Source organism: Oratosquilla oratoria, chromosome 7 (genome assembly GCF_046742065.1).
Source record: "Oratosquilla oratoria isolate Oo_2021 chromosome 7, ASM4674206v1, whole genome shotgun sequence".
Classification (NCBI taxonomy): Eukaryota; Metazoa; Arthropoda; class Malacostraca; order Stomatopoda; family Squillidae; genus Oratosquilla; species Oratosquilla oratoria.
In genome coordinates this window covers 51,489,728-51,502,227 of record NC_134783.1, presented here as the reverse complement: position 1 = coordinate 51,502,227, position 12,500 = coordinate 51,489,728, and the positions used below count along the sequence as shown (strand labels likewise).

General features: G+C 42.4%; 1 protein-coding gene across 1 annotated transcript in view; it reads left to right on the top strand.

The window, feature by feature from the left end:
• Positions 1-12,500, top strand: part of LOC143026804 (extracellular matrix organizing protein FRAS1-like) — an 824,661-nt gene that overhangs the window by 796,887 nt on the left and 15,274 nt on the right. Inside the window, exons 35-42 of the mRNA XM_076187579.1 lie at positions 898-1,051; positions 2,352-2,506; positions 2,963-3,267; positions 4,328-4,571; positions 5,400-5,563; positions 6,613-6,850; positions 8,047-8,295; positions 9,028-9,175. Coding sequence (XP_076043694.1) covers positions 898-1,051; positions 2,352-2,506; positions 2,963-3,267; positions 4,328-4,571; positions 5,400-5,563; positions 6,613-6,850; positions 8,047-8,295; positions 9,028-9,175 — 1,657 coding nt within the window. The remainder of the gene's footprint in view (positions 1-897; positions 1,052-2,351; positions 2,507-2,962; positions 3,268-4,327; positions 4,572-5,399; positions 5,564-6,612; positions 6,851-8,046; positions 8,296-9,027; positions 9,176-12,500) is intronic.

The following is a 12,500-nucleotide window of genomic DNA, read 5'->3' as shown; positions in this document are numbered from 1 at the left end:
ACTCATTTTTTTATTTATTCATTTATATATATATATATATATATTCATATCTTAATTCATTTATTTATTTATTTATTTTTTTTTTTTTTTATTTATTTATTTTTTTTTTTTTTTTTTTTTTTTTTTTTACTGTGTCTCGCTACATTGCTTCTGACCCAGGGCAACGGGTAAGATGCAGGAATGACCCGTCATCCAGGAGGAGCCAAGAAAAGAGGGAGGGAGGGAGGGAGGGAGGGGTGGTGAATGGGAGTGGAGTGTGTCGGGATGGAATGGGTGGGAGTGGATTATATACTTTTGTTTTTTTGGGGGGGAGGGCTACCTCCCTTGTAAGGGGGAAGTAGCCATTGGTATATGTATATATGCATTTTTAATATTATCATTATTACTTATTCGTCTATTTAGTAATTTATTTTAAGACAGAACTGTGCTTTTACCGCTGTCAGTCGGACCGCCACTTTTCTTATCTCTTCCGTACAGACGCCAGGCCCTCTGTTCAACGTCTTCCATGCCATGTTATATATATATATATATATATATATATATATATATATATATATATATATATATATATATATATATATATATATATATATATATATATATATATTTTTTTTTTTTTTTTTTTTTTTTTTTTTTTTTTAAGGGCAACTTCATTCTCCATCCATCTTCCTGGCACCACGTATAGCCCAACTGTAGCCCATATGCAGTCCACTATAGCCCATATACAGTCCACTGTAGCCCTGATACAGTCCACTGTAGCCCATATACAGTCCACTGTAGCTCATATACAGTCCACTGTAGCTCATATACAGTCCACTGTAGCCCATATACAGTCCACTGTAGTCCATATACAGTCCACTGTAGCCCATTAAACCCCCACTGTGTTCTCGTCCGCAGCCCATGAACGACGAAGCGCCCGTGATTTTAGGCGAGCAGGTGGTGGTGGACCAGGGCCAGACGGTCATCATCCGAAACGTCTCTCTCTTCATCTCCGACGCCGACACGGAACCCGAAAACCTCATCATTACAGTCCAGCAACCTCCGGCACATGGTAGTGTCCCGCGATTTTTTTTTTGTTTTTTGTTTTTTTTTATATTCTTCTTCTTTTTCTTCCTCCTCTTCTTCTTCACGTTCTTATTGTTGTTGTTATTCTTCTTCTTCTTCTTCTTCTTCTTATTCTTCTTCTTCACATTCTTCTTATTTTTGTTGCTGTTGTTGTTGTTCTTCTTCTTCTTCTTCTTCTTCTTCTTCTTCTTCACATTCTTCTTATTTTTGTTGCTGTTGTTGTTGTTGTTGTTGTTGTTCTTCTTCTTCTTCTTCTTCTTCTTCTTCTTCTTCTTCTTCTTCTTCTTCTTCACATTCTTCTTATTTTTGTTGCTGTTGTTGTTGTTGTTCTTCTTCTTCTTCTTCTTCTTCTTCTTCTTCTTCACATTCTTCTTCTTCACATTCTTCTTATTGTTGTTGCTGTTGTTGTTCTTCTTCTTCTTCTTTTTATTCTTCTTCTTCTTTACATTCTTCTTGTTCTTTTCTTCTTCTTCTTCTTCTTCTTCCTCTTTTTCTTTTTCTTCTTCTTCCTCCTTCTCATCCTCTTCCTCCTCCTCCTCGTCCTCCTCTTAGCGTCTCCATTAGTCGGAATTGGTTTAGACTTAGCGTCTGCATATGTCTGTGTTAGTCGGTCACTGTCACTCAGTCAGTCAGTCACATGTAATGATGTGTAATTCCATACAAGAAAATTTAAAGTACTTTTTTCTACAGCCCTACTTATTTTATAAGCTTCCTAGTTTTCTGACTTCAACAAAGAAAATTTTATATATATATATATATATTTTTTTTTTGCTCGCTGGCCGAGCGGATTAAAGCGTCTCTGCTTGCGGCGGAGGTCGAAGTAAAGTCAGTTGGTATCTTGCCGCCAGCGAGTTGGACCAAGGGCATGGTTCATTAGATTCCACGCTACAAAGTCCTCTGTAAGGGGCACCGTCCTTACCTTCTGATAAGAGGAGTTCACGCCCTTGATTCAAATAATTTCATCAAATCATTTTCTCCCCGATTCTATCTATGTGTATACCAAGAGCTTTTTCCCCCTTATAAGGAAGGTAGCCAAGTCAGAGGCACGTACTTCTTCCCACCCATTCCACTCCCCTCCACCACCCCCTCCACCCCTCACATATCAGCTCCTCATGGATGACGGGTCATCCCTGCATCTCGCCAACTGCCCTGTGTCAACCGCAATGCAGCAAGACACAGTGCATACAGAGCAAGCCCGCTTCATTAACCTCTGCAATTTAAAAATCTCAATTCGACAAAGAACGCCTTTCGCCGCCTTCTTTTTTAATTCTGCATCTTCCTCGCAGGGTCGATCCACAAGAAAGCGAGCATCGACTCGACGGTGAAGCAGAGCAAGACTCTTGGACGTGGCCACGTCTTCTCCTTCAGGGACATCTCGGACGAACTCATCTTCTACACCCACGACGGTTCCAGGAACCCCAGCGACTTCATGGAAATCATGGTGAGCACTTGATCGACTTACAGTTGTCGGATCCGTTATGGCAAAGAGTTTTTTCGGTCAGTGGAACTCGAGGTCGCGTTATCGTCATCCCTTCGTCTTAAGAACATTAGAATGTAGGAGACTTCAAGAGACCATAAGTCCTACACAAGGCAGTTATATGTGCATTACCATCTAATATCCCCATCCATAAAGTTATCTAACCTTCTCTTAAGACATAAAACAGTTTCACTGCTCACTACATGGTCACTAAGTCAATTCCACTCGTTAACCACTCTATTGGTAAGCCAGTTCTTGCCTACTTCTTTCTTAAACCTAAATTTGTCCAATTTAAGTCCAATATTACGAGGCCTACCCTGTTGTCTTAATATGATGACCTTGTTTGCGTCATCCTTGTTCAAGCACTTGACCCATTTGAACACCTCTATTAGAGCACCCTTCACATTCCGTCTTTGACAGGTCAGTGACCGTCAGCACGAAACTGGCGGGATAGTCGAGTTCCTGGTCGCCCGGAAACCCGACGAAGCACCGCAACTGAAGACTAATCAGGGCCTGACCCTGAAGGCGGGCGAGTCTTTAGCCATCTCCCCAAAGGACCTCCTCGCCGAAGACGCGGACAGCGAGACGCCCCTCCTGAAGTACGTCGTGACTCGCCTCCCTGCCGTTGGGGACCTCCAGGTGTATCAGCCGCGTCAGGAGAAATGGGCATCCGTCAGCGTCGGAATGTTCTTCACCCAGAAGGATCTTCTGGAGGGGAATGTAAGGTGGGTTGTGGTCAAAGAGGTCTTTGTACAAACATATACATTCACAGCCATACACAGACACAGACACACACACACACACACACACACACACATACACATACACGCGCGCACGCGCGCACACACACACACAGGCACAGGCACACACAGTCACACACAGACACAGGTACACATAGTCACACACAAATACACACATACAAACACACAGGCACAGACACACATAGGCACAGACATGCATAGACAAACACAGACACAGATACACATAGTCACACACAGATACACACACACACACACACACACACACAGATACACACACACACACACACACACACACACACACACACACACACACATACACATACACGCGCGCATGCGCGCACACACACACAGGCACAGGCACACACAGTCACACACAGACACAGGTACACATAGTCACACACAAATACACACATACTCACACACAGGCACAGACACACATAGGCACAGATATGTATAGACAAACACAGACACAGATACACATAGTCACACACAGATACACACACACACACACACACACACACACAGATACACACACACACACACACACACACACACACACACACACACACACTCACATTGGAATGTCCTTTCTGAGCGCAAGATGACTAGATGAGTCTTATTGTGTGAATGAAAACGAAAGGTACATGGATGCACGATACCAAACGGTTTCTGTATATTTCGACCGCTGCCTATTTACTCACGTAGCTAAATGGTGGCTGCTTTGGCCGTGGACAGAAGCCTACTGATGGAGGTGCCTGCTCTACATGTGTATGTATACAGAGAGTTCTCTCAATTGGAAATTAAAAAATCAAAACCACGAATGTTTGTAACGAAGATGTCTTACGGAAATACACTAAAAAACATGAAGAAACTATCCAAAAGATCATCCAGAAATTACCTAGCTTTCGAAACTTTTTGACCCGAATATCAGATGTTTCCGAATTTCTTGAGACCCTTCCAGTAGGGAGAACTCTTCGCAAAGATTCCCGTAAATTTCTTGTCTACATCAAAAGGTCTTCCTCAGGTTCGCTCATCACCACCAGAATAATCCGACAGGCACGGACATCCTCCGTTTCAACCTCCAAGACCCTGAAGGCAACATGGCCCTCGACCAAACCTTTGAGGTCACTGTGGAGGAGGACCTCAAACCTCCACGGATCACCATCAACGAGGGGCTCTACCTCGACGAAGGAACTGCAGCCCCCATCACCGCCGAACTCCTCTCGGCCACGGATTCCGAGATCGATCCTATGAGGCTTCTCTATGTTGTAGGTTCATTTGCATAAATTAGACTTGGCTTGGATCCATATATGTATTCTTTCTTCCTTTCTTTCTCCCTTTCCTATTCTTCTTCTTCTTCTTCTTCTTCTTCTTCTTCTTCTTCTTCTTCTTCTTCTTCTTCTTCTTCTTCTTCTTCTTCTTCTTCTTCTTCTTCTTCTTTTCTTCTTCTTCTTCTTCTTCTTCTTCTTCTTCTTCTTCTTCTTCTTCTTCTTCTTCTTCTTCTTCTTCTTCTTCTTCTTCTTCTTCTTCTTCTTCTTCTTCTTCTTCTTCTTCTTCTTCTTCTTCTTCTTCTTCTTCTTCTTCTTCTTCTTTCCTTCTTCTTCTTTCCTTCTTCTTCTTTCCTTCTTCTTCTTGTCTACTTCTTCTTGTCTTCTTGTTGTTGTCTTCTTCTTCTTGTCTTCTTCTTCTTGTCTTCTTCTTCTTGTCTTCTTCTTCTTGTCTTCTTCTTCTTGTCTTCTTGTCTTCTTCTTCTTGTCTTCTTCTTCTTCTTGTCTTCTTCTTGTCTTCTTCTTCTTCTTCTTCTTCTTCTTCTTCTTCTTCTTCTTCTTCTTCTTCTTCTCCTCCTCCTCCTCCTCCTCCTCCTCCTCCTCCTCCTCCTCCTCCTCCTCAAAGAAAAGCCTTTCAAGCCTATAAGCTTACCTGTCCACTTTATAATACATGGGAGTAAAATATTCCACATCTCGATCGCTTTTCAGTAAAAAAAAGTAATTGAAAAATAATTTAAAATCATTACATTACTTCTACTTGTGTATTCGATTTCGTGAGATAAATCGATCTCAGCGTGTATAGTTATTCACTTTTTTTCTTTCTTTTAGACCACCCAAGGACCTACCCACGGCCTTCTGGAGCTGGAGTCTGACCCGGGGACGGCAGTGACGTCATGGCTTCAAGAAGATCTCGAAGTAGGAGCCTTGCGATACCGACATCTCCAGCAATACCAGAGCTTGGAGGACGTCTTCACGTTCATCGTCACTGATGGGTGAGTTGAGACTCCGTAGAGTCAACAAAGAAAAGTAATCAAGACACTTCCCCGAGGGGATGGAGAGGGGGAGCAGGTCGCCGAATTAATGAAGCGGCCTTGCTGTGGATGTGCTGTGTCTTCCGACACTGTTTCTGACCCATGGCAGTGGACAGGATGCAAGGATGACCCGTCATCCAGGAGGTGCCAAGATAAGAGGGAGGGAAGAGGGTAGAGGGGAGTGGAGTATGTAGGGGATGGAATGGGTGGGAGTGGTTCCTATGCCTTTGTCTTTTGGCTACCTCCCGTATAAGGGGGAAAAAAAGCCTTTGGTATATGTGTGTACATTAAAAAATTCTGTCATCGTTCTTGAATTTGACTTAGCTGATCTCACCCACAGATTCTTTCTCGTTAATGGAATTTAACTCGAAAAAAATACTCTTACCCAAAAGTATGAGTTAAAGGCTAATTTACCTATGTCATGCTCCATGTTTATCATGATGTAGCCACGAACTTGACTTCAAGGTTGGAATTATAGACCACATTCCCTTACTGGCTACACAGCTTACTGAAGGTTCGAGCCGCCTCCCTTTGTCTGATCGCTTCCAGAGATGTTTCCCTGGCCCTCTGAATCACCATGATCCCTAGTTTTGAATAACAAATGTGTAGAAAGGGTTAAACATGGAAAGTTGAATTTGGTTTCTTAAATCCAGGAAGGGAAAGAAGGGAACGGACTTTTGCATAATGTTCCTTAGTCCCATCACCGTTGTTCACGACTTGTACATTTGATATGTTTGTTGCTGATAACCACAAAAGAAACCGGAAAAAACTAGAATTCCCAAGCGCTTTCGTGATATTTCACATCACGAAAGCGCTTGGGAATTATAGTTTCTTTTCCGGTTTGCGGTTATCAACAATTTATTGGATCACGTGGTTTTGTGATCATTTTGCTTTATATATATTGTCTTCAGGCAATTTTATTCAGTCGAGGCAAAGCCCTCCCACTTTCCATCTCTTCGTAACGCAAGTATCACACTTGGTCTAATGTACTGACTGACTGTCTGTCCCAGGTACAACAACGCCAGCCAGTCCTTCCGCATCACCATCCTCCCCGTGGACGACGCCCTCCCTCACCTTAACGTGCAACATGTCAAGGCCCAGGGCGGTACGAGGAAGACCTTGAGTCCCTACGAGATGGAGGCCGTGGACGAGGACACGACCGACGAGAAGATCATGTTCAAGGTCGTGAAACCGCCCGAGTACGGCAAGATCCAGATGAAGAAAGGGGACAAGTTCGTCGATGTTAAGGTGAGATATGATAATTCCTCTACTAAGGATTCAGGGGCCTCTTTGGGGTTTCTCTAAGGATCCACAGCCTCCTCTATGAGTCCACAGCCGCCTCTAAGGGGCCACGGCCGCCTCTAAGGGGCCACGGCCGCTTCTAAGGGTCCAAGGTCCCCTCTAAGGGAGCACGGGCCACTCTAAGGGAGCACGGCCCACTCTAAGGAGCCGTAAGCCCCAAGGGGTCCAAAGGAGGTGAGCATCCGACCTAGATATGGACCAAAAGGTCTCCTGTCGGCATGCTCCGCCTTTGTAATCCCTTTGTATGTCTCACTTTTTGGTTCCAGTCTCGCTGCGATTTACTCTTTTTTTCGTTTCCGCCGAAAAGATTCTTTTCATTTGAGGGTTCTTCGTCTGACTGCGGAAGTCAAAAACTACAGCTTCAAGACACTGAGAGGGTGTTATGTGATATACAGATAACTTGAAAATTACCGACATGCGGCCAAGGTCACTTCTTGTTGACCACGAACGCATAACACTTAAAAGAACACTTTTTTTTCAAACTCCATTATACTTAAGTTATGCATAAAAAATTATTTTCTTTCATTCATAAGTAACAAAAAAACGTTTTTTGTTATATATCAACGAAAAAATGAAGTTCGTATGCATAACTTACGTAAAATGGAGTTTGAAAAGTAAGCTTCCTGTGTTTCTTTAAAGGTACATTTTGCATTCGTGGGTTAAACGAATCGATGGCAACTGACGAAGACCTCTTGCAAGTCGCTTCCTCTACCCCAGTGGTTCTCTACACGTTTCCTCATCACTAAATATAATCGTTGCGCGTCCACTAACAACCACTAGTTTCAGGATTGTTGCCCCTCTGATAAAGCTCTGTGGGTCCCCACTGGTCTAGAAAATTGTGTGTTTGGGCCTCAAGCGCCTTCCAAAGCCCCTGGCTCTTTACCTCCGAAGGTCATTGTGCCAAGCTTCTTCATCTAGAGCAGTGGTTTTCCACACATTTCCTCATGTACCACCACACTTATCGATTGCTGTTCTTTAGTCTATTGGAAATCACCCCATCACTAAATCTAATCGTTGCGCATCCACTAACAACCACTAGTTTCAGGATTGTGGTCCCACTTGAGACGCTCTGTGGGCCTACAGGGGTTCACGGATCACACGCTGAGAACCACTACTCTATCTGGTTCTTCGATTCCTTCCAGGCCTTCTCCATGCTGGACGTGTACGAGGGCCACGTAAGCTACCTCCACGACGGCGCCAACAAGCCCCGAGACGCGTTCGAGATCGTGGTCAACGACCAGAGCAACGACGGTTTCACCATGGGCGAAGACTCGACGAAGATGATGAAAGGTCCTGCCGTAGTCGAGGTCGAAGTGTCTGCGATGGACGATGGCATGCCCCTCCTGAAGACCAACGTGGGGCTGTTCTATCTGGAGCAGATAGATAACACGGTGAGCTGAGAGTTTATCACAAACAACAACAAAAAATTTAGTCTGGAAAAGGTTTCTTGTATTTCATGCACTCCACAGCGGTCCTCAGCGGGTAAAATGGAGATACACCGAGTTCATAAAGAGAGAGAGAGAGAGAGAGAGATTTTGGCCCGGAGACCAAATGTCAACCCCTCGGGGCTGCACCTGTAGATGGAGGTGCGGGTGTTGACGGGTTTTGAAGATTGGTGATGATTCTTACTGACGTCCGTCTTGTAAGACCACCAGTGTGTGTGTGTGTGTGTGTGTGTGTGTGTGTGTGTGTGTGTGTGTGTGTGTGTGTGTGTGTGTGTGTGTGTGTGTGTGTGTGTGTGTGTGTGTGTGTGTGTGTGTGTGTGTGTGTGTGTGTGTGTGTGTGTGTGTGTGTGTGTGTGTGTGTGTGTGTGTGTGTGTGTGTGTGTGTGTGTGTGTGTGTGGATATGTGGATGTGTGTATGGGTGGGTGTGTATAGGTGCGGGGTTTGCCTGTTTTTGTTTTGTTTTGTTTTTTTCTAACTGTAGTATACAGGAAAGGAAATATGATCGTCGGGTCCCGTCTCCTACTCTCCATTTTATCATACCTACCCTCAAAATGATCATGTACGGTTTCACCTTGATATGTATAGTATGTACTTATACATAAAACAGCCCTTTTTTTTTACGAATTCTTCGTATTTACACCTGCATATAACCTCGTCACTTGTTGCACCACCAACAGGCAAAACGAATGATCACCTCCAACGAGCTGCGAGTCGAGGACGAGGACACGAACCCGGACCAACTCAAGTACGAGGTGACGGTGGAGCCACGCCACGGAGTCCTGCGTCTGAGTACCCTGCAGCGTCCCGTCTCGTCCTTCACGCAAGGTACTTAGGACATCCAGTCTACAGAGAGAGAGAGAGAGAGAGAGAGAGAGAGAGAGAGAGAGAGAGAGAGAGAGAGAGAGAGAGGAAGAGAGAGAGAGAGAGAAGAGAGAAGAGAGAGAGAGAAGAGAGAGAGAGAGAGAGAGAGAGAGAGAGAGAGAGAGAGAGAGAGAGAGAGAGAGAGAGAGAGAGAGAGAGAGAGAGAGAGAGAGAGAGAGAGTGAGAGAGAGAGAGAGAGAGAGAGAGAGAGAGAGAGAGAGAGAGAGAGAGAGAGAGAGAGAGAGAGAGAGAGAGAGAGAGAGAGAGAGAGAGACAGGAAGAGAGAGAGAGAGAGAGAGAGAGAGAGAGAGAGAGAGAGAGAGAGAGAGAGAGAGAGAGAGAGAGAGAGAGAGAGAGAGAGAGAGAGAGAGAGAGAGAGAGAGAGAGAGAGAGAGAGAGAGAGAGAGAGAGAGAGAGAGAGAGAGAGAGAGAGAGAGAGAGAGAGAGAGAGAGAGAGAGAGAGAGAGAGAGAAGAGAGATAAGAGAGAAGAGAGAGTAGAAAAAGACAGACAAGAGAGAGAGAAGAGAGATAGAGAGACGGGAGTTAGGAGAAGAGAGAGAGAGAGACGAGTATAAATATAATAGAGAATATAAATATATAAAGATATATATAAGAAAAATGTTATATATATAATATATATATATATGTTATAATTATATATATATATATATATATATTATATAAAATATATAATAAATATATGTATATATATAATATATAAAATATATATATATATATAATATATATATATATATATATATATATATATATATATATATATATATATTTATATATATATATATATATATATATATATATTATATATTTTATATATTATTATTTACATTTTGAATTACAAATACATGGGGCGGTACCAAAATCTTGTAAGTGCTTAGGGACTCTAAGGGTCTTAAAATTCGCCCATGCCTGTCTTCATCTAGATTTCTAGTTTAATATCAAGGACGTTCTTGCAATCTCTAATAAAGTTATTGACAATTGCCACGAGCGAGATAGAACGTCGGGTCACGTTTCTAGAGACGCTGTGCCTCGCTACATTGCCTTTGTCCCGAGAGGCGTGGCGCGAGGAAGGGATGGACCATCATCCACGAGATTACTGGGGACTTCTTTTCTGTGTTCTTCTTCCACAAGGAATCAAAGCATGCTTTATCTCGTCCACAACAACATAATCAAAGAAGCCGATCATTAAAAGATTGGTGGTTCCGCATGTAACATTTCAAAGGTCTCTTAATCCCTTCAGTAAACCTTAATGTCGTTTTAATAGACTCATCTAGCCCTGGCTACGAAAAAGATCTGAAGAGTTTCATGGTACTGAAGAGGTTGATGGAGTCTCGATCTCTCCAGCGCGAGGTTTTGTCCTCAGACTGTGAAGGTTTTCTGGAACTATCTAGAACATAAAAATTAAAAAATATCCTCATAGCAAATTGGTTAAGTTATAAAGCGCTAACACCTTTTTTTAACGTATCCTAGTTTCCTTTAATGTAAATGAGATCACCTGGCGTTGGCCGGAATAGAATCTCCTTAACCTTAACGGAATCTCCTTAACCTTAACCTTAACCTTAACCTTAACCTTAACCTTAACGGAATCTCCTTAACCTTAACCTTAACCTTAACGGAATCTCCTTAACCTTAACCTTAACCTTAACGGAATCTCCTTAACCTTAACCTTAACCTTAACGGAATCTCCTTAACCTTAACGGAATCTCCTTAACCTTAATGGAATCTCCTTAACCTCTTAATCTTAATCTCCTTAACGGAATCTCCTTAACCTCTCATAGCAAACTGGTTAATTTATAAAGCGTTAACCCCCTTTTTAACGTATCTTAGTTTCCTTTAATGTAAATGAGATCACCTGGGGTTGGCCGGAACAGAATCTCCTTAACCTTAACGGAATCTCCTTAACCTTAACGGAATCTCCTTAACCTCTTAATCTTAATCTCCTTAACGGAATCTCCTTAACCTTAACGGAATCTCCTTAACCTCTTAATCTTAATCTCCTTAACGGAATCTCCTTAACCTTAGTGCGAGTCAGGTTCTCGCGAGCTGCATCAGCTGCCTGATGGACGATGATTTGATCATAATACTCGCGTTATAAGATATAAAGTTACAGCTGTATTACTCGTTCTCTTTCACTCTGAATATTAATAACCACAGAAAATATGATCAAGTCAGTTCACAGAATATGGGGGTCACTCAGCTACAACTACAAGATAAATATAATCAGCTGCCTGATGTACGATGATGCATCACAATACTTGTGTTATAAAATATAATGTTACAGCTGTATTACTAATTCTCATTCACTCTGAATATCAATAACCACAGAAAATATGATCAAGTCAGTTCACAGAATATGGGGGTCACTCAGCTACAACTACAAGATAAATATAATCAGCTGCCTGATGGACGATGATTCGATCACAATACTCGCGTTATAGAATATAAAGTTACAGCTGTATTACTCGTTCTCTTTCACTCTGAATATTAATAACCACAGAAAATATGATCAAGTCAGTTCACAGAATATGGGGGTCACTCAGCTACAACTACAAAATAAATATAATCAGCTCCCTGATGGACGATGATTCGATCACAATACTCGCGTTATAGAATATAAAGTTACAGCTGTATTACTCTTTCTCTTTCACTCTGAATATTAATAACCACAGAAAATATGATCAAGTCAGTTCACAGAATATGGGGGTCACTCAGCTACAACTACAAGATAAATATAATCAGCTGCCTGATGGACGATGATTCGATGATGAACCACAATACTCGCGTTATAGAATATAAAGTTACAGCTGTATTACTTGTTCTCTTTCACTCTGAATATTAATAACCACAGAAAATCCGATCAAGTCAGTTCACAGAATATGGGGGTCACTCAGCTACAACTACAAGATAAATATAATCAGCTCCCTGATGGACGATGATTCGATCACAATACTCGCGTTATAGAATATAAAGTTACAGCTGTATTACTCGTTCTCTTTCACTCTGATTATTAATAACCACAGAAAATACGCCGGCATCCTTACATACCCACTCGCGCCGACGTAGGGGTCATTGTATGAAAGGATTTAAGAATTATTTTTTCTTCGTGGTCCCAAACTCCTTTACCTCTTCAACGCCTCTTCGAATGAATATTATCGTCTAACTTTAGCCAGAAAGTCTTTAAAGACCCGAAGGGCTTAACTAAGGTATTCCTGATCTCTTGATTACGGTGACCTTTCTCCCCTAAAATTATTTTTTCTTCGTGGTCCCAAA